This window comes from Urtica dioica, chromosome 3 (genome assembly GCF_054948205.1).
Source record: "Urtica dioica subsp. dioica isolate 48M chromosome 3, U.dioica_male_clone48M_v1_H2, whole genome shotgun sequence".
Taxonomy (NCBI): domain Eukaryota; kingdom Viridiplantae; phylum Streptophyta; class Magnoliopsida; order Rosales; family Urticaceae; genus Urtica; species Urtica dioica.
Window position 1 is genome coordinate 45,511,867 of NC_142758.1, and position 23,167 is coordinate 45,535,033.

A 23,167-nucleotide genomic window follows, 5' to 3' on the forward strand; every position below is an offset into this window, starting at 1 on the left:
CTGAGTGTGGATCGTTGAAAATCGTGAGCCGTGCCGAATAGCATTACTCTTTCTCATTCATTTGATATATTTAAAATACAGCTTCAATATTTTTTAAGCCACACTCGGTGGAAACCATACCAAAAACCCACTTTTCATTTTGTTTTTTATTTTTAGAGTTTGAAAAAAATAAAAAAACCTTTCAAGTGGGCAAAACAAACATGCCCCAAATCTTCTTTTCACGATCTTGTTCTTGCTTTATCAATTTTTTTACTTCAACTTTGTTTTCCTTAGCAACCATATTGTCACCCTTGTTCGTAATATTCCGTAATCCATATGCAGGCGATCGATGCAATAAATCTAAACCTGGGAGTTGGGGGTCCTAAGGAGAAATAAACAACTTTTAATTTCGGAAAATAAGATATGAAGTGGTCATGAAGGAATAATTGTGTAAATAAAATGTTAGAGACAATTCTATTTTTATAAAAACTTTAAGAACCAAACGTCTAAAGACGCAATAATACATTAATAATTTAATATCATAGAATATAAATAACTAGCATGTTTGAGAATTTCTTTTAGCTAAATAGTCAAATCCCTCAAATGTCAACCACCTAGCCGTACATTAGATTATTATTATTCATTTTCATTTTTTTCGTATTCCGTTATCATAACCAAATTTGTGGAGTAGCATGAAAATATTTAAAAACAAACAGTTGTCCCGCGCGTTGCTACATAATAAATAATATATTTTAATCAGGAGAAAAAAATATATAGAAACATGTTCATAAATATATAGTTTTGAATAAAAATTAAAGTTTTGTGGAGACATTTTTATTTTTCTGATAAAAAAATAGACATAGATGAACACTACTTATGTTTAGAGTCCAATCGCTTATTATTAAAAATAAAAATAAAAAAATAAAAAAAAAATAAAAAAATAAAAAAAAGCTTTCTTAAAAAAAATTCAAAATTAAAAAAAACAAAAAACAAGTATATATAATATAATGCCTTTTGATGTATCTTATGTCGTTTTATGTATTCCCTCTAACGCCGTTTGATGTATCTTATGTCGTTTATTGAACGGCACAACTCACACGTTGAAAGACGTTACGTTGCTGCTTTCGTGATGAACGGTGCGTAAGCGCAGAGCTCAAAAAACAAAGTCTGAGAATGAAACACAGAAGTTTAAGACTCGTCGCAGCTGGTTTTTACAGAGAAGCGCTCGATCTATATTCAAAGAAATGCCTTTTTTCAAACCGACGTAACACATTCACATACCCTCCGGCTCTCAAAGCCTGTGCGAAGCTTAGACTCGCTTCCCATGGAAAATCGCTTCACAGCAATCTTCTCAAGACCGGATATATCTTCGATCATTACTCAGCAACTTCCCTCACGAGTATGTACATGAGTCTCGGCCTCCTGAGAGACGCGCTCATGGTGTTCGACGAAATGCCTGACCGAGGCTTGGCCGAGATTAACGCGGTTGTTTCGGGGCTGGCACGGAATGGGCATCTGAGAGAAGCTTTCTGGGTGTTTAGGGACGAGATTAGATCCTGGGATTTCAGGCCAAACTCGGTGACCGTGGCAAGTTTTCTGTCATCGTGCGAAGAAAGTGTCGAGATCGTCGAGATGATTCATTGCTGGGCTGTGAAGCTAGGCGTTGACAAGGACGTTTTTGTGGCCACGGCGATTATCAGCGCTTATTCGAGGAGCGGCGAAGAAGAAACATTGGTGGTTTCTTCAACGTCCAAGGTCTTCGAAGAGATGTGGGAGAAGAACATTGTGAGTTACAACGCTCACATGTCTTACCTTCTCCGAAGAAACAGACCTTTCGAGGTCTTGAAAGTGTTCAAGGAAATGATGATCGGCTTCGACCCGAGGCCCAACCCGGTGTCCCTGGTATCGGCTATCTCTGCGAGCGCGAGGCTCTCGTTCGTCTCGCTCGGCCAGCAAATTCACGGGCTGGCCATGAAGCTCGGCCTCGAGCTCAACGGGATGGTCGGAAAGACGCTCGTTTACTTGTACTCCAGGTTAGGGCTCCGAAGAGAGTCACGCGAGATCTACGACGAGCTGAGGTGGGACCGGGACTCGTTGGGGCTGTTCAATTCCGCAACGTGCAACTCGATGATCAGCGGGTTTTTGAGAGAAGGGAAATCGGCCGAGGCCTTCGAGTGCTTCAGGAGAATGCAGTCCGCCGGAATCTCGCCGGACGCGATGTCGATGACGAGCGTTCTGACGGCTTGCTCGGAGATTCCGGCTTTGAGGAGTGGGAAAGAGGTCCACGGCCACGCGACGAGAACCTTGGTCAACAACGGACACTTGGTCACGGCGCTAGTCGACCTCTACATGAAATGCGGGATTTCTTGCTCCGCAAGAAAGGTCTTCGAGGAATTAGCTTTTGAAAAATGCGAAGATCCGGCGGTGTGGAACGCCATGGTCTTCGGGTTCGTGAGGAACGGCGACCACTCATCCGCGTTCGAGCTTCTCGATCGGATGACGAGGGAAAATCTCCGACCGAACGACGCGACGTTCGCCGGAGTACTATCGGCGTGCGGTGACGCCGGCGAGGTCGAAAAGGGTTTGGAGACATTCAAGTCGATGAGCGAGAAGTTCGGCGTGGACCCGAAACCAAACCGTTTATATGGCATGATCGAACTTTTGGCTCGGTGGGGAAAGCTAAGAGAAGCGAGAGAGTTGATGGAGAAGTTACCGGAGCCTTCTTCCTCGGTTTGCGCTTCCATTCTCGGCGCTTGTAGGTCTAGTTTGGATCCCGAGCTGGGCAAAGAAATGGCCGAAAGGCTCATCGAGTTAGACCCGGAAAACCCAATGCCGTATGTTGTGTTGTCAGACATTTATGCCGAGTTAGAAAGGTGGCGAGACGTGGAAATGATCCAAAATATGATGGATCATAGACGGCACAGAAAAGTCCCTGGCTCGAGTTTATTAGAAGTTGTTCAATAAAATGTAGATACATCATTATTTATTTTAGAGGTAATGGCGGCATAAATATGTGACCTAAGGAAGAACACTTGGAAGGCCCAAATTTAACAAACGTTAAAAATAAATAAAATAAAAAAATTTCCAAAAAATTAATTATCTTTCGCCGGCAATGGAAAATTATTGTCAACAGTGACGAAGTTCCTCCTTTGATGAAGACCTTTTAAGAGAAGACTTTCTCGCAGTCGGTTCTGAAGAAATTTCAAGAAAAGAGGGTCATGTAGAGATGGTTATTCATACGTGTTCATGGTATCCTAAGAACAACTTCAACCCATGCATTATATTTGGTGTTATAATCACACAACTTTTGTATTGATTTAGTACCAAATTTTTTTCCAACTACAACCACAACACCAAATTTCACACTAAAAATATTATTAATCATTATTATATTATTAAAAATATACAATCTCTTTATTAATAAATATTTCAATAAATAATTATAATGTTTATATTTTTAATTAAGTGATTAAAATTATTTATTACTTACCAATATTTAGAATTTTTTAGTGGTTAATTTTAATTTTTTTTTCTTTTTTTATTTTATTTCTAAACTGGGTTCACGAATATTGAAATTTCACACCAGCTACCCAACGGGTATTACCTGTTATCCGGCCCGTTTGAAAAAATCTCAAACGAATTAACGAGTATTTTTTCTAACGAGTATGAATACCGGTATAGATGCACCCGTTCATACCCGTACCTGTTGTCATTCTTATACATGTTGGAACTTCCAATTTATGTTTACCCAAAGAGAAACCTATTACTTAAAAAAAGAGAAACTTTTTAAGAACAAAGTTGCCGTTTTGTAAGAGAAATTCGAATTTTGATATACATAGTTGACATGACTTATATACCTTAAGCCCATTAAAGACAAAGACAAGGATAACGATACATTACGTAACTTCAACTTATGAAGAAATTGCCAATCTTTTTCATTGTTGGATAAAAACTCTAGCATTAGTTTTCTTTCAAACAAAATCACAAACCAAACCACAAAACAAGCCCATATAATTTCTTAAAACACAATCTATATCAAAAGAAAACAGATTCACTATTTCAATGTATATAGAATCTATATAGTCTTAGGTGCAACTGGTAACAATGGAAAGTTTATTTTTTTCCATAGCCATTTTGTTGCGAACAAAGCGACGAAACCCCTTCTGCAAGGAAACCGCCGCAAAAGGCTTCAATCCCTGCGACATCGGGAACTTTGTCCAGCAATTCGTCAATACGCGCTCCAAATCCACAGCCATTAAAGCGAAACCCTCGACTTTGGTGTGACATTTGAGGTTTGATTTCGAAACCGGAAATTCTGAGTACGAAGTCGTTCTGAGCCTCCACTCCAACAGCTCTTCTCCCCAGAAATCCCCCCTTTGAATTCGCTTCATCGAAGAAGTCTCGTTCCCGAGGCTCCACAAGATGCCTTGTGTCACAAGCAACAAGAAATCAACGGGCTCTTCTTTGCGAATCACATAGCTCTTCTCTGCGTATACCATCGGCTTTGCGTATATGCATATAATCTGGTACATGTGATCGTCCATGTTTTCTAAAATTGGAACCTAAAAAATAAGAAAGAAGAAGATTACTAAGGTAACGCTAAGTTGACCACTTAGCCTAGAAACAAAGAAAATAAAAAAACAACGAAAAAAAACCTTTTTCAAGATTGGGAAGCAGAGAAATTTCTTGATTGACAATCCAAGTTCGGTGGGAAGAATCGACATGAGATTTTCAACGTTAATGTCTTTTCCTTCAGATAATCTCAGTTCTACATATTGCAAGATCTTCTTCTTCTTGTCAGCCTCAATCTCATTTTTTTTAATCCAAAGCTCAGTGTTTCCGTCGCGTCTCTTCACATTCATAATCTTGGTCACCCACGACGAAAAGCTCTGATAAAAAGTTTCCATACAAATGAGCGATTATAACGTTCTTGTAATTAATGGTAAAAAGAAGAAATTTGGATAAATTAAGTTAATATCCACAATTTTTATACAAAAAAGGAAACTAACTCACTTAGACTTTCAAAATTGATGTTTAGCCAACCTTCAGTAAATATTAGGTAAATAGTCTCATACTTGTTGTATTTACATATTTTATTTTTCTTTTTGTTGTTGCAGTTAAGCTTTTTGACCGTGTAAATAATAGCCAATGACGATTTATCAAAAACTTACTAAAAGTTGACTAAATAGCAAACCAGATATGTAAATAATACTATACATCTAATGCACCACCCGTTTTTATAACTTAAATAAATACTTATTCCGTCTCAAGATCAAGTCTAAAAAACTGCATGACTTGTGATCCAGACCATCATTTTTAATGAACTTGGTATCTACACAAAACTATTTACGAGACAATTTTATTTAAACCAGTTAAGAGACATACTTCTCGTTATTTATGTTAATTAAAGTGGTATATATTATTAATTAACTGTGGACCACATTTTGTGGTTATTAATTAAAAATACACCGTATGTGAGTATAGAAGAAATCCAAATTGGACTTTTATTTAATTTTTAATATCTATGTTTTTTGTGATAATGATACAATGAATCAAACCTCGCTATCGTTGTCACCGCGCTCTTCAAGAAGAGCCAAGAGGCTCTTAACGTCGAAGTCATTGTCGTTTTTTATGGCGTGTTGAAGGTAGTGATTCACAACTTTCTCCTTGTGAGACGGAAGATTGTGACTCTCCATAAAGGATTTGATTTCGGGGCGCTTGTCGCTGATCTTCTTTCTCGCTTCCTCTGATTTTATGGTCGCCAATTGCATGTACGTCTGCGATAACAACAATTTTTCAGACCATGTTTATGTGTTAAGAGAGAGTGAGTGTGTAGTTGATGAATGAACCTGTAGATTTCCGATGAGGTATAAGAACAAAAGCAATCCCGTGATTGAGATGAGAATCGCAAACAGGTTCTCATTCGCATTGCTTGTCGTCTCGAGGTTCTGCCCAAACGAGCTGCCCAAAAAACAAATCATAAACATAAGAAAACTAAAAGTAGAAAAGAAAGTGGAAGTATGTATGTATTTACCTGAGATTTGACAAACCCCACCAAAAGCTGCGAGCGAATTTGGAGGGGAAATCATATTGCTGGAGAATACCCGACTCCACAGCATCGGAGAAGATTCCAAAGTCAAAGGCGGAGGAGTTTTTCGGGTCAACGGAGCAAAAGTTTTTCAAGTACGTCATGTTTCTAATCAGAGTCGGCGATTCGCAGTTGAAAGAAGGCTGTTTATCGCATATCGACCTTTCTCCGCATGCCTGGTGCCAACACGTTGTCTCTCGGAATACTGAGTTAAAGTACCAAAGTGCCCCGAATACCTAAAACACAGAATTTAGCAATTTAGCCATTTGTAACTATTAACAAGATCAAAATCATATTTGTAGTTGCAGACTTACATGGGCACCAATGATGTAATGCATAAAGAAGAAAGTTGCGCGGACCCACACGTGGCGAGCCAGCGAGTCGAGATCCCTCCCGAGCTCTTTGGCCGTTAAATACACTCGGATGAGTCGCGGGACGTATTGCAAGCCAAGAATCGAATTCAAAATCCTCCTCTCCGTTTTGTATCCTGATGCGGCAAACTTCGGAAAGTATCCCACTATGATCTGCGGGTGAAAACCTTACTTTAAGGTTAACTCGAAATGTTTTTTAACCACTTAAAAATAGCCAAAGGTTAATTCTAACATGATTTTTTTAAGAAAAAATGGTATGATGTAGCTAATTCAAACTATTACTTTTACAAAATAGTCATAGTTTCATTAGGTATAGCAAAATAGTCAATTAAGAGTAATATGATTTTTAATTCTGTCTCGATTAATTTTAATTCAGCCTATATAAATCTTATATTCTGTCTTTATAGTTTGTTGGGATTAAATTTAATCCAACCTAGATTAATCTTACTTAGGCTAGTTTGCTTAAAATTGAGAAACTATGACTATTTTGCAAAAGTTTAAGTTCTATTGGACTATATAGTCGCTTGATCCTTTTTTAATTATTAGAAATGACTAAAGATTAAATTTGACCGCTTAAAATGACTAAATTTAAAAATATATATATATAATTTAAAAAATTACTTGACAACATTTTGATATATATATATATATATATATATATATAAGGGCTGACCTGAGGGATGGGAAGAAGGGCTAAGATGTTGACGAGCAGGTGGAACCACGGAAGCCCCGAAAAGAGCGACAGTCTGAGCTTCTGGGCCATCTTCCGGGCGTTTCGAAAGCGCATCAATATGTGAAACACCGAATATATGTCGGTCAGGGTTCGGAGAACGTGAGCGAAGTAGCTCATGCGATCGTCCACGGCCAGGCATTTATCCTTGGTGTTTATGATCGGAACGTAGAGGAATAGCGGGTCGATGAAAAGCCCCAACACACACGTGACCAGGAATATCTTGTTCCACTTGTCTGGATACCAATTCCACGGGTTCACCAGCTGCTTCGCAAGCTTCTTCGAGTTTCTAGAATCTTCTTCTTCTTCCTTACGTAAACGCGTGAATGCAGTCATGGCTGTTGCTTCTAGTTAGATAGCTAGAAGCACAATAGGATATGTTTATATAACTACGTAAGTATGTATATGAATCTCGTAACACATATATATAGCCGTAAGAGAAAAGAAATAAATAAAAACAGGATTTTTTTAAGTCGCAATCAATATTGAGTAGCCGTCGTTCAAGAACCAACCTCGAAACACAAATGAGAGGAATATTCAACGTTTATATTCTGTATTTGTCTTTGTCTTTTTTCAAGTCCCACTTGAGCAAACTAATCTAAAATTCATAGTCCCACGATTGTTTATTTTTCGTTTCTTTTGGATTTTTGTTTTGATATATAACTTCGTAAAACAAAAAGAAACCAAGGGCTAGAGAAACCACGGTATAGAGAAACAGTGGGTGCGAGCGAATCCGGATCATCTGTCCCCTCTGTGTCACCTTTCATGTCCCCCAATACAATAAAATAATGACACGTCATTTAATGAATTTAACGCTAACTTTTGATGTTTGGTTTAGTTTTCACACCGTTATCGTTTAAAAACAACCCTAATTTACTTTTCTTTTCCCTCTGACCGCCTCCACACATGTGTTTGCTTTTCCCTTTTCAGAAAAAAAAAATATCGTTCGGTGGTTTTGTAGCTTGAAGGTATGTATATTATTCCATTGTGTATATAATGACGAGAGAAACTAAGAGCCTGACAAACTTCAAATTCTTTTAATTATTTTATTGTATTACAGTGAAAGTTTGGCGTTAGTGTGAGTCTCATGCTTTTTTTTTTGTCCCTCTGCATTGAATGATGAGTATTTTTTTTAATATTGTATTATATATATTTTAAACAGGTTTGATACAGGTTTTTTTGTTGGTTTGCCCCTTTGCATTGAATGATGAGTATTTGTTTAATATTGTAGTACATATATTTTTTTTGTCCCTTTGCATTATTTTGTTGTTGATTTTCTTCTTAACGTATTGCGGCAGAGTAGTCATATTATATTCAACAATCTATGCAACTTGTGAGTCAACTAAATAGAACATGTCCAACCACAGAGATGAGTATGACAGAATTGCTAATGAAGGTAATTTTTAAATGTTTTGTTTATGCAAGTTTTTTCCCACTTTAACTAAGCTAATGATAATTTTTTAACAGGTTCAACCACATCCTCCAAGTCAGTTTTAGCTCTACTACAGCAATATTGGAGTTTTATTTTCGGTGAAATTCACAAATTTTATTTTTGAAGACTATCTGAATGCTGTTTTTTTTATTTATTATTATGAGTTATTTGTTAAGTTTATGGAGGAAACTTCAATGATTTGGATGTTACTATTTTATTATGAAATTGCAAGTAATACAAACAGTATTCTATTCGTTCATGTACTCACCTTTTTCAGCGATATGTTACTATATTATAACAACATGTTCGTTCACCTTTACCGTACATGTGCTCCTACTAATTTTTTTTACTGCTTTAAAGAAAAGAAAAAAAAAAGAAGCCAAATTTTTTATTATAGGAAGAAGCCAACTCTGAATGATACTCTGATGCTAGGAATAGTGGGAAAAAATTGTGTCAGAGAAAGAAAGTTAAAGCAAGCCAATACAACATATTATTTTCTTAATAAAAAATTATAATCAAGCACCCGAATGAATATTTTAATTTTTTTTTTCTGAAAAGGGGAAAACGACCAGGGACGATCAGAGGGAAAAAAAAATTTCAACGATAACGGTGTGAAAACTAAACCAAACAACAAAAGTTAGCGTTAAATTCATTAAATGACGTGTCATTATTTTATTGGGGGACAGGAAAGGTGACACACAAAGGGGACAGATGATCCGGTCTCGGTGCGAGCGAAGAAAAAATAAAACTCTACTGAACTCTAGTTTATAAGCTAGACGTAGATATTGATCGGTCTCGATCAAATTTCTTGTCACAAATTTTTTTAGAACCCTATATTATTGTGCTAATATATTCCGCGTATTTCTATAACATAGTTAATAAACGCAATCTCTCCCCCAACTTTCATTCTTCGGCCGCCACGCAGCGTAGCCAGACGGCGACACGTGGCGGTTTCTTTTTTTTCCCTTTGCATTTGCCTTTCGTTCTATTTTTTTTCCTTTGCCTTTCGTTTTTATTTTTTATTTTTTTCAATCTATATGTATATTGTTTTTTTTTCATTTTTATGTATTTTATAATCATAATTACTGATACTATATTATATCAATAACATACATTATTTTGAGTGTATGTTAGTTTTATATTTTCTTTATTAAATTCTCTTTCTTTTTCTCTTTGATATTTATTTCTCTTCCCATTATATGTGTCTCCATATTTCATTAGAAAGCGAACGCAAGTCTTATTTATCCATGAAAGTCTAATTAATGTACAAAATAAATTTTTTACATTTTATTATTCATTCATGATCATTTTTAAGGGTTTTTTCTTAATTTCCGGTTTCTTTGGTGCCCATTGTTTACGAATCTTGATAACACAAATTAACCTCTACATATTTTACTTGCTATTATCATTTATAATATCCTAAAATTATTCGTGCATAGCGCGATGCTAAAACTAGTTATTATAAATATCCGATCTAAATATACTTTTAAAGCCTAAACAGTATTTATCTGCATGATTAGTGAAACAAAATGCAAATGTACTCCAAACATTCTTCCGTACTCTGTCTTAATTTCATTTGATTTTAAATATGTTTCAGCTAAAAATAGAAATTTGTAATTTATTAGGCCATTTCAAACACCACGTTTAGCCAACGTTTAAAAACTTATTAAAAATAAATAAACAGATGAAATGACACTTGGATAACTCATTTAAATTTTTCATTTTGTCCTTCCAGGGTTTTTTTTTTTTTTGCTAAAGTGATTTGTCATTCTTTCTCCCTCATACGTTTTTTTTCTTATCAAAACTTCAAAAATTCATATATTCCTCGTATGAACTTGAAATTGAGTGATTCAAAATCAACGAACTCGTGGCGAGGAGAGCTTCAAAAATAGACTAATTGTGTTGGATGAAAAATCTTGTTTACTACTGTAGAATTCCGCAGAAGTTCACCATATGTACATTAATTATCGAATTTTTAAATGATTTACATTTTTTTTATTAATTATAACATGTTTAATATAAATATAAGTCAAATATAACTGTCATTAGCTATTTTCCTAAACGTTTGCGAACATTGGTTACATCCTAATTTTATAGCTTAGTTTTGGTTACAAAGTTTCAATGCCCCTAAAAAAATAGGCGACTGTAGTAAATTAGTCATTTGGAAATATTGTTTTTTTATAATTTAGTTAATATTGCGGTCTAATAAAGGTCACAATAAACGTTTATATATGGTTACTAGTCTAAATTTTTAAATAAATTAATAAAAATGAAATTGGACGAATTAGAAAGGAAATACAACTACTTAATAATAACTAAAATAAAAAACTAATTCATCATATCACACGTAACCAATTTCAAACATGATTTTAAGGATGTAGTCAACGTTTGGTAAATTTTGTAATCTAGTCATTTACAGAAATAAACGTTTAGAAAATATCGAAAATACCCTTATGTAACATAATCATAGAAATCAAATACTAGCCAACGTTTCAGCCAGCCGAAGTTTATCGTGCGTAAAATAAACGGAAATTAACTGAAATTAACAGAAAATTAGAAAGAAATAAATGCTCAATAACCAACATTGCCAAATATAGAATTTTATTTTAAATTCTAAATATATACACGTGTATTAACTTCGAAAATTCGTATTGAAATTTTGATCGGCTTGTGAATAACACTGTATTAAATACGTATTAAAGGATAGGAAAGAAATATCAATTGATAACATAATCGACAACTTCAAACTAAAATAAACGGAAATTAACAGAAAATTAGAAAGAAATAAACTCTCAATAACCAACTTTGTCAAATATAGAATTTTTTTTAAAATACTAAATATATACACGTGTATTAACTTCGAAAATTCGTAATGAAAATTTGATCGGCTTGTGAATAACACCGTATTAAAGGAAAGGAAAGAAATATCAATTGATAACACTATCGACAACTTCAAACTGGTGGGCATTGATCGGCTCTACCAGCACATATGTAAATTTACCATAATTAATATAAATTAACAAAGCAGCGGAGATTAACAAAAAATTAGAAAGAAATAAACGCTCAATAACAAACTTTGCCGAATATAGAATTTTTTTAAAAATTCTAAATATATACACGTGTATTAATTTCGAAAATTTTGGTTGATCAAACGTGGGCTACAAGTAGGGATGACATTTTTACCCGTTGGCCCGTCCGTTATCCGGTCTTAACGGGTCGGGTAATACCCGTTCAAAATGAGTTAACGGGCTAACGGGTATTACCCGTTAGTATTTTAGCGGGTACGGGTCGGGTAGCGAAAATGTTAAACCCGCCCCGTTAACCCGCTAACCCGCCCGTTAATTATTTTTATGGAAAAAACTAGATATTTTTTTTAAGAAAACATTAGATTACATCATAATGAGTAGGTTGTTGTTTTGATTCTTATTAAAAATTATTTTTTTTATTTTTTTTAAATGGGTTAACGGGTTAGCGGGTGCTCAATTTTGGCACCCGTCACCCGGCGGGTATACCCGTTACCCGCCCTGTTGGGAAAACCGGGTTAACGGGTATTTTAATAGGCGGGTACGGGTACTGGTATTGGTGTACCCGCTAAAACCCATACCCGTTGCCATTCCTAGCTACAAGTTTTGTAAGCAAATTCTAGTAGATGATATTATAGTAATTAACATCTTACATAATTAAGACACGTCATCATTTTTTGCTAGAGTCAAAATTTGGATGAAACGTTGGCTAGATTACAATTTCAGCGTTTCAGGTGGCTTAGTTCGACTAATTTTTCTTTTAGCAATTAGTTACTTATTATTACTCTCTCTCTCTCTCTCTCTCTCTCTCTCTCTCTCTCTCTCTCTCTTCAAACCATCATGAAAAGAACTAAAATGTTGTAGTTATTTTTATATGTTTTTAGTGATTAATTTCAGTACATGATGAATACTAGGCACAAAGTTTAACATATAATAAGGATTAATTTCGCAGCACATTGCAAATAATGGTAAATTTTGATAAATATTGATACTACATATGTATGCAAATTTCATGCAGATTACCTATTAACATAAATAAAGTGTCGACATTACAACTTATGAAAAATGAAACAAAACAGAACAATAAAGTGTCCAAGTTTCATTTTATTAAAAAAAAATACACGAACCAGAAGTAAATTAAATTAACTAAAGAGTTAATAAAACAGTTAATCAAATTAACTTTTCAATTAATTTAATTTATTGTGGGCTAGTGAAGTATTTTTTTTAATAAAATGAAACTTAAGCTATTTTTAAGAGAATGATGGGGCTATTGGACTACTATCTTAATTGCTCCAATACTAAAAGAGATTATTACACAAAATATGACATTGTCAATAATTTTGAACCAATTTCAGTGAGTCTATTTTAATACAAAGTATGACTAATTATTTGATGTATATACCTTTTTAACAATTTTCTTCAACTTCTTCTTTTTCGTCGTCGTCGTCTTCTTCTTCTTCTTGTTTGTTTGTTTTTGAGTTGTTAAATCCTCACGATCTTCTCTCTCTCTCTCTCTCTCTCTCTCTCTCTCTCTCTCTCTCTCTCTCTCTTGGCAGATTTTTTTGTTTGTTTTTGAGTTGTTAAATCCTCACGATGTTCTCATAGAACCGTTTGGAGAATTTTTTTTTGTTTGAAGAATCTAGAAATTCTTTTGAAGATTAATTGACATGGATGTCAATACATCTTCAAAGATTCTGGGAATTCGTTTGATGATTTTGGAAATTCGTTTGAAGATTTTGAGAATTCGTTTGAAGATTATGGGTTTGTTGAAGATTTATTGACATCCAGAAAATTTATTGACAAAGATGTCAATAAATCTTTAAAGAAATTCCTGGACTCTTTGAAGATTTATTGACATCAATGTCAATAAAGTGACAAAATATCAATAAATATTAACAAATTTCAATATTTTTCAAATGAGAAAAATAAATCTTTAAACGGTTCTATGAGGATGAAATTCCTGAAAATCGTGAGAATTCAACAATTCAAAAATAAAAAAAGCATGCACGCACGAGAGAGAGAGAGAGAGAGAGAGAGAGAGAGAGAGAGAGAGAGAGAGGAAATAAGGGTTAAAAAGTAAATACTTATAATGAGTACTTATAATTTTGGATTAAAATAGATTTTTTGGATTTTGGTCCAAAATTATTGGACATGTCATACTTGTGGTCTAATCTCATATTAAAACCTAATTGATATAAAATCTGAATGATATTTTTGTTAAAAAAAAAAAAAAAAACATGTTAGAGAGCAGTTTTACACAAATTCATTAATATTGTGAAATGACCTAAATCAGTTAAATGGCAAGATTGTTTACATATATGAAGTCCTAAGTAGAAAAAATATAGTCGTTGAATTCTTTGTTAAATATTTAAACTTCCTGCATAGCTCAAATTGGTTATGCATTATTTTTTATTAGTTTTAAGGCTATGTTTCTTTTACATTTCTTCTTGAGTGGTTGTGAGATCGGATTAGAGATCAAGTTTAGTTCTTTATTATCAAAGAAAGTTAAAACAACTAATAAGGAATAACAAAGACAATCTCCATTTTGGATAACTAATTTTGCTAATAACATTGTTGACTAAGTTGCAATCTAATAGTTTTAAGTGGCCAACTAAAAAAAAGTTGAGAAACTCGAGTATTTCCAAGTCATTTCATTACAGTTTATTCTAAATAAAGGAACGTGATTCTATTCTTATTCTCCAGAGGGAATCTACATTTGAGGTAAACACACGTGATATAATAGTAATATTATATCATAAACAGATTAGTATTTGACTAGTCTTCTCCAACTCAGTACAAGTGAGCATAAAAAAATGGCACAGTCAGTAGGACCGTTTACGTGGTGACTAATTAGTTTCAGACTAAATATTCCAACGCCGAATTTATGTTTACCTAAACCTATTAAAAACAAGGTTGCCATTTCGTAAGAGAAAATTTTAAATTATTATTACGACTTATAAATGATGAGATTGGATTTTTGTCTTAACCGGTTAACAGTTTACCATTTACATAATTATAATTTTCTCAATTATAATGAGAAAAAACTATATTAAATAGTGGAATATTTTTAATTAAAATTATAGTGAGAAATTGCCAAATTTACCATCAATTTCATAACATTTTCTCACTTTTCACCAAAATGCTAATTTTTCCCAAAATATCACCATCTATGTCAACAATGTTGACATCTATGTTTTCTCTTCACTATAAGATGTCAGCATTGTTGACATAGATGTGACATTTTGGGAAAAATTAACGTTTCGGTGGAAAGTGGAAAAATACTATGAAATTGGTGACAAATTAGACAATTTATCAATTATAGTATAATTTACGCTTATATCTCACGTGAAGAAATTAAAGTCTATTGAAGACAAGGACAAAGATATAAAGCTACATACACTAAATCAAAAATAAATTGAAATATGATATATGAGTTACGTTCCATCCTTATCGTCAGCAATTTTGACTCACTCCCACGTCACTCGGCTTTATCTTCTGACACACTGATTTTGTTACATGCGAACCCTTTTTTTTTTTTTAAATAAGTAATAACTCAAGAAATTGCAAGCCGACTTCGGTTTCCAAGTCACCCTGGAAATCTCGAGGAACGTGGTTCTCTTCTCACTCACATGCATGCGTGCATAGATAGTGATCAAATGTTGGGAAATAAATTTGTCCCTGTCGTTTGTTGACTAATATTTGTGTCTATAACTTTTTCTCTTCAGCTAAGAACTGCTTTATGTGACAAACGACATCATTTTATGTAAAGCCATGCCTAAAGTAATTGGGATTCGGACGTCACATACTATTCCCTTCTTTGGGAAAACTCACTGTGTCATATTATTTTATTTCAATTCGTCAATCTCTACTTACATCTTCTTGAAGAAAAAAAATGGATTTTTATTTCTGTACGTTTGCATATTATCGATAATGTAAAATAATTAATCTATGATTTTGTTTAATAAACATTAGGACAAAACATATCTTTGAATGCAGCAAAAATCGTATCCAAAATTTCAAAAATCGCATCCAATGCTCTGTCGCCAAAAATCGTCTTTGAGACATCATCCAGCCATGTCCGAAGATTTTGGCTTTCGCGAACAATCACCAATCTTTAGAAGAGAATGCAAAGGGGGTGAGGCAAAGAACATTTACAAACAACCAATGTGAAATCCACAAACAACCGATATGAGGTCCTCGAACCGCCAATTTAAATCTCCAAAACTAACCAAAAGAATAATGCGAGATCCCCCAAACAACCAATTTGAATCTCCAAAATCAACCAAACAACCAAAACAAAATCTCAAAAGCCAATTTGAATCTCTATAACCAACCAAACAATCGATGTAAAATCTCCAAACAAATAATGTGATAACACCAAACAAATACCCACTTCAAAATACCCACTATCAAATTATCAATAAAAAAAATCCCCAAACAATCACCTAAAACGCCAAAGTGAAATATCCAATTGACCATACAAAATCCTCAAATAGACACCCAAAACAGCCAAATATAAAATATGCAACTATCCAATGTAGAATACCAAAAAATCCAAATACCCACTGCAAACTAACCAAAAACCCACTGCAAAATACTCAATACAAAATAAAAAAAGTAAGGGTTATTTAGTTATATAGCCACACGGATATAGTGGATTGAGATATAGCCCACTTTTGGTTAATTTCTTGTAAATAGTCAAGTAAACTTATTAACAAATTAATAAAAGCCTTATTTAACACAACCAAACATATATTTTAGGTAGTTAATAGGTTGCCACGTATGCAAGTTGGCTATTTACAAATTATTTACCAAAGGTTGGCTAATTTACAATTCATATAGTTTAGGTGGCTTACGTAGCCAATTTTTTGAAAAAGTAATCATTATCATAGACCCAAAAACCCTAATTCATAATATCCAAATCACCAAATAGCCCAAAAATTACAAAATTAAATTCGCAACTCCATTGTTCACCCAATAGAAAATGCTAAAAGACCTAATACCCCAATCGCACCGTTCAAAGTTTACCTCTCTATGTGAAGAACACTTTGAACAAACTTCGTGATGATTCAACGGTTGGTGAAAGCGCAAACGCAATTTCAAATTGACTGGTCCGAGCTGTTGGGAAAACAAATTCGCAGTTCATCTCTTCACTCAACACATCAACTTCAATTTCTCATAAAATAATCTCCACTGTTCATAATAGACAACCATGCGTCATGAACATTATGTTAAAGTTTTGTGAGGATTTAAGGGTGATCGAATGTGGAATTTTGATTTGAAAGTTCTGATATCATGATAACTTTACAAAAGATAATGAGGTTGAGAGAGAAACGAAAAAGATAAGTAGAGTACTAGTTGCATTATAAAGTACTTATACAATAATACATCAAAGATGATTATTTATAATCAAGATAATAAATAATTAAAGACTAAACTACTCTTACATAATAATAATAATAATAATAATAATAATAATAATTACGCTAACACCTCCCGAAATTTGCTTTCATTGTGGATACTAATCCACTCCTTGAGAGACTATCCCAAGGCTCCATATATTTTTAAATATATCCAATAAAATTAGATTTGTTATATCTACTTTAAATTTCTTTTTTACGAAATACAAAAATCACAATACAAATTATTCATCCATTTCAAAATATGAACTTAAAAGTATCGAACTATCAAAAGCAAACTTATATTTTTTTTTCCTCAACGCATATAGTTTAAATTGTTAACTTTCCAAACTTATTTTTACACGTTAGCTCTTATCATTTTGTTTCTCTTTTGCACTTATAAGACCACAATAGTTATACTCGAAATATCTTTTAAATAAAAAAAAATATATCTAGTTTAATTATGCCGTACTCACTTTTGTTTCATTATTTATTGACTTTTTAAGCAATTTACTGGTTCAACATCTCTTTCATGGAGAAACCGAAGTAGCTGTCGAAATGGTTCGGGGGCTCATCGACGAAGCAGGAAATCACGTCCCTCAAAGTGACGACTCCGATCAATTCGTTCCTCTCTTCGGCCACAACATAAACTCGATGAACGGACTCGGAAGCGAGCCTGTGGATCACTGAGCCGAGCTTCGAGTCGAGTTCGCATGTGATTGGTCGATGGGCTTTTCTTCCGGCTTCTAGTGGTGCCGAGACAATGGTGTCCACGAAGTCCCCGACTGTGAATCTCCTGATAAAGAAAGAACCAAAGTGAATGAAAGTTCTTAATTCTCTTAGCTAAAGTGTGCACAAGTGAAACTCGAACCTGAAGTTGGAGAAGAGGTCGGGTTTGAGCAGCAAAAACCCGATGTCTCTTATGCTGAGATTTCCGACGATCTTTTTCCCTGGTCCTTCCACGACCGGAAGACCGCCGATTTGATGTTCCCTCATCTTCTTGAAAGCTTCTAGAACTAGCTCGTCTCTCCCAATACTTATCATCTAACGATCACAAGAAAACAAGCTAAGATTCCTAACTCAGATCATGCAAATGTATTTTTTTCCGCGCCGTTGACCTCTAAACTTAGTTTTTTTTTTTTTCAAAACTAGAGTTTGTACCACCTGACATATAAGGTGGTAACTAGTGGCGGAGCCAGAATTCAAACTAAAGGAGCGGATTTAATAAAAATATAAATTTTTTGAAATAATTCAGGATGGCGCAAGATTTTTTTTTCTCAGTCGGAGAAAAACATTTATAAAGTTTTGGGCTAAAAATATAAATAAAAATAAGGTCAAAATTACAATTTTTAAAAGCTCAGGGGTGCACCTGCAGTCCGGTGGATTTGAATTCAACGATCTCACTTAAAAGATGGTGTGAAATTATCATTAAACCAAACTAAGAACCACACATAGAATTTAACTATATTTATGGTCGATTTATGCAAAGTTATAAAATGCAACATTTCGTTGCGTATGAATTTTTTTTTTTTCCAATTTATGGGAGTAAAAGGTAAAGAATGGTTTGACCTCGTGGGGCATCATGAAGGGCAGTCCCAATTCGGAGAGGGGTTTATCGGCGATGCAGTCAAACCAGTCTCTGCCTCGACACGTGTCGAGGCCGTGGACGACCGCTGATTGGGTGATGAAGTTTGCGATTTCGGGTCTTCCGGGTTCGACCACCGGAGCGTTCCTAAGCCTATACTTGGACAGCAAGAGCAACACAGTCAGCATCGAGCTGTCTGTAGCCACTGGGACAAATGGGGCCCACTGGTACGATTTCACAATCGACCTCACCTGAAACCAAAAGAAAAAAAATAAATAAAAATAATTGAGTACAGGTTTTCACCAATCATGGAAAATTATTTTTAAAGTAGGAGCTTGTTTTCTAATTTTCCAGTCTTGTTAAGTTATCAATTATTTTTGGAGACCATACAGAAGAGAGAAGTAAAGTTATGTTCTTTCAAATGATATCCTAAGTTATGTTCTTAATAAAATCCACTTGAAGCTCAACTAATTCTAGATTTCCTTACAAGTTAAAATAAACTGTCTATTTTCCATAGGTAATTATTGGCCTTACTAGTTACTAGTACTACTAAAGAAAAGCATCCTAAAATGTTATAAATCGTAACGCGGTGGAATTTTTAAGGGACGTGCCAGTTGCTACTTTGGATGATTAAATCAATTCTTTATTAGAATAACTAAAATCGGTAAAATTTCTCTGAATAGGTTTCATTCGGTTTTGTCAGAATTTTTGTACCGAAACCTGATTTTCTATTTTCAAAAACTTCTAATGGAAACCTGTCCAATTTGAGCTAAAAGAAAATTTTGGTCAGCTATATACTTTCACAAATGATTTATAACCGTTTTGCGGTCGAGAAGCATTCAGTGGGATCCACTATTTCTGTGCACTGAGGCCCTCAAAAATAGTTATATATCAGCTCTATATATTTTCTACGTTTTTTTTTTTTTTTTTTTTTTGTAAAGATAGAAAGAGAAAATATGGATCTCAAAGTTAACAAATTATCAAGACTCCTTATTTCAGACAAAAATATCATTCTGACCATCGTAATATACAATGACGTACGATGTCATATGATGCTATATGGTCAAAAGAGCATTTTTTGTCATATGATGACATATGGTCAAAAGAGCATTTTTTTTTTCTGAAACAAGGTCAAAAGTCCATTTTTAAATTTTTTAAGTAGGAGGTTTAATCTTGATATTTTGTTAACTTTTGAAGTCCACATAATGAAATTATTTCTCCATAGAAAAACTACTATGCTGACATTGGACTTACAGTGGTGGACTTAAAAGGCTCCTCTCTCAGCAAGACCTTATAGAAATCATCCCCCAAGCTATCCGCCGCGGTGGCCGCGTCTTTCCCCGGCCCTTTCTCGGCCGCCACGCCGCCCGCCACCGCCGCTCCGACCGCCGCCACGGCGAGGCCGGCCATCGCGACGGGGCCGGTGGCTCCGAGCGCCGCCGCCCCGACGGCCCCGAGCGCGCCGGCCCCGACTCCGGCGGCGGCGGCGGCGCCGGCCGAGAGAGTCGCGGCGGCGAGCTCGGCGCTGTCCAAAACCCACTGGACCACGGCGTAGTAGTCGATGGTCCCGAGGTATCGCTCTCGCCAGTCTGTCGCGGGTTTCGAGTCCGGATTTTTCACCGGAGCCGATAGAATGTTGCATTCTGAGAGGATTCGGACTGCGTCGAGGATCAGCGCGTCGGCTTCGATCTCGATGACTGTCAAAAAAGAATAAAAAAAAATTATACTGAACTAATTGATCAGCAAAAATAATAAAAATATTATTTTTTTAGAAACAATCAATTTTTTTTTTAATATTGTTATTCGATTATTCTAGTGGGTATATATATATATATATATATATATATATATATATATATATATATATATATATATAAGCAATTCATGACTTCAAAAAAATTAATCATAAAATTGTAAAAGCTATTGAAATCTGGAATTTACACCTTTTTTTTTTTTGTTAATTTTGACTAATTTTAGACAAACTTCCATCATTTTAGGAATCTATTAATTTCAATTAACAATAGTCGATAGTTCGATCTCAAAGAGTAGTTGATTGTTAGATGAAAATTTTAGAGAAATTAAAAAAATTTAGAGTGTCGAATGCCGGTAACTTTAAAAATAAAAATAAAAATTTACTAGCAAAAAATCATTCAGCAGTTAATAAATTAGACAAAATTTCTACACACTGATTAAAGTTTTACTAGAAAGATTACAATATACTTGGGTAGAATTTTAACTATGTTATTAAAAACAAAACAAAAAAGCTAAATTAATTGACTACATAGAAGGAGATATTTTAAAAAAAAATGGTATTATCACCCCTATTTTATTATTTTTATTATTAATCTAAAATCATAAAATATTTTCATATTTACCCCCTTTAAAAAATATTTGCACCCCCTTATATTTTTTAACCTACAAGAATGCATACATTACAAGACATACCTAATATATATAAAAATGCATTTCAACTGCTGATGTACGATATATATATATATATATATATATATATATATATATATATATATATTTATATATATATAGGAGAAATACCTTTGCCTCCAGGGACTCCTGGAAAATTTGAAACTGGGATGCTTGCAAATGAAGATGTTAAATCCTCTTGTAGTGATTTGGGCAACTTTTTCTTGGATTGAATTCTCTCGAAATACTCTTCATAGCTTGAGAGTTTGGAGTACTCATTCTTCTCTTGTGGCAGTTGAGTCATATTTCTACTATAAACAGCCGAGATATGATTGATATATTAATATACCTAAGAAATTTATGAATTGTTTAGACGAATATACTTTAAACCTTGAAAATTGTTATACATGATATTTTTGATCATTTTCGTCTCTTTTTTTTCTTCAAGAAATCTCAAATACGCAAGCCACATGATTTTTATTTCAAGATGAAGGGATTGGTTTAATCTTATTTTATTATTGTAGTATGCAGATTCTAATTAATTGATGAAAGATAGAAAGAGAATTGAATCTTGTGATTATTTGACAAGTAAAAGATAGAAGGAAAAAAAAATACTAAATTTAAGCAATCGGGAGTAAAAAATAGAGTTGAAAAAAAACACAATTAGACTTGAAAAAAAAAGTGTAAAATTCAAGTTGGGGGTATATGCAAAATTCATATGCTCAGTGGAGGAACAAGAGAAAACAAAATTATTCAAGTTGGGGGTATATGCAAAATTCATATAATTTTGGATTAAAAATGTAAAATAATGTTTAAATTGTAGAGCCCTTGCACTTATGTGAGTTAAAAAAAAAAAAAAAAAAACACTAATTTTTCTCGGAAAGATATACGGAATTTAATAATATAATTAATAAACTGGCATGAAGTGTTGATTTTCTCAGATATCGATTATGGTATTCATCAAAATTTAATGTTCTTGGCCATCAAAGAGTTTCGACCTTCGGAAGGAGAGCGTTCTTGATGATAAACGCAGCATCAAAAAATTAGATCTTCAAAATCTCAGAATTTAACAAAAAAATAATGAAACCAGATTAGTTTAAGTTGTGCTAAACTTTCATGCATGTGCGCGTGTAACGTGAAAAGGATCTGAAATGTTAAGGCAATTAATTTAAAAGAAAAAAAGAAAAGGAAATAGTTTGAAATGTTTACCTCTATGAAATTGAAATGGATGTATCTACAATTCGTTGTGGAACAAGGGGATCCGAGTTCTGGTCACTTGGTGATGTGCCAAAAAGCTAATCAACGGTCATTCTCATCCGAGACAATCAGCCCTTTTTACGTGGATGTGTTGTGGTGTGCCACGTGTAAGGGGAGACACGTGTACACCAGTTTATTCGCCTTCCCACTTGAAGGGCTCATAATGGTTTGATCCATTTTATTGGGCCTGTTTTATTAGGCCGGTATGCCTTTCGGGCCTTGGCGATTATAAGTCTGAAAATAGGAAATGGAAATTTCGTGATTTTTGTTTTTGAAATTGTTTTTAGTAGCTTTTTTTTTTATCGCGAAAAATACTATGTTTAAAGTTTTTATTACAAATATAAATTTTTTTAAATTGTTACCAGTTATTTTTCTTGATTTTTCTTTATGCTAACATTTTTTTTTAAGTTTGTTTACTATTTTATTTTAGACTCGATCTATTTAACTTTATTTATTGTTTACAATTTAATAATATTATATATAGAAGGAAAAAAAAAATCTATCGTTTGAAAACCACTATTTTTAAAAAATTTGAAATAGCAGCTATTTTACACTTAAAAGGGGTTATTTTGATGATTTTTCTCTTTTTTTAACTAATCGTATATGTTTAAAATTTATCGTGAAAATAACATTTTTTTAAATCGTAAGCAATAATATATATAATAACCTCATCTCTCCGTTCTCCTTCCGCTCTTCTCCAATGTGCCTTTTGTTTTTCCTCACTACTTCCTCACAAAAAGTCTTTAGCCGCCTATAATCAATTTCTTTGGTAGTTCAAAGCAACGCATCACATAGCAAGGAATAGCTTGTATGATGACCTTAATATATAATAACCTCTTTCCGGGAGAGAGAGAGAGAGAGAAATTAAAATATCATTTCCAT

The 23,167-nt window shown here is 33.9% G+C and overlaps 2 protein-coding genes and 1 pseudogene across 4 annotated transcripts; 1 reads left to right on the forward strand and 2 right to left on the reverse strand.

Annotated features, from left to right (window-relative positions):
* Positions 1-1,152: 1,152 nt before the first annotated feature.
* Positions 1,153-2,943, forward strand: LOC149403092 (pentatricopeptide repeat-containing protein At2g02750 pseudogene; annotated as a pseudogene).
* An 854-nt stretch (positions 2,944-3,797) lies between these two features.
* On the reverse strand, positions 3,798-7,504 carry LOC149403093 (cyclic nucleotide-gated ion channel 1-like). Its single transcript, XM_089608627.1, has 7 exons — positions 7,112-7,504; positions 6,382-6,591; positions 6,014-6,303; positions 5,829-5,940; positions 5,538-5,756; positions 4,635-4,868; positions 3,798-4,541 (listed from the first exon to the last, which is right to left on the reverse strand). Exons 1-7 carry the CDS (start codon positions 7,502-7,504, stop codon positions 4,065-4,067), a joined length of 1,935 nt encoding a protein of 644 aa, XP_089464753.1. The 3' UTR covers positions 3,798-4,064.
* Positions 7,505-17,435: 9,931 nt separating this feature from the next.
* Positions 17,436-22,338, reverse strand: LOC149403094 (Cystathionine beta-synthase (CBS) protein). 3 transcript variants are annotated; one of them, XM_089610064.1, is made up of 6 exons: positions 22,238-22,338; positions 21,161-21,339; positions 19,862-20,304; positions 18,592-18,858; positions 17,894-18,066; positions 17,436-17,818 (listed from the first exon to the last, which is right to left on the reverse strand). In XM_089610064.1, exons 2-6 carry the CDS (start codon positions 21,330-21,332, stop codon positions 17,533-17,535), a joined length of 1,341 nt encoding a protein of 446 aa, XP_089466190.1. In that variant the 5' UTR covers positions 21,333-21,339; positions 22,238-22,338; the 3' UTR covers positions 17,436-17,532. The 3 variants fall into 3 exon arrangements, with proteins under 3 accessions (XP_089466190.1, XP_089466191.1, XP_089466192.1); XM_089610065.1 differs by having other exon boundaries at positions 21,161-21,336; positions 22,238-22,332; XM_089610066.1 differs by having other exon boundaries at positions 21,161-21,377; positions 22,238-22,332.
* Positions 22,339-23,167: the final 829 nt, after the last annotated feature.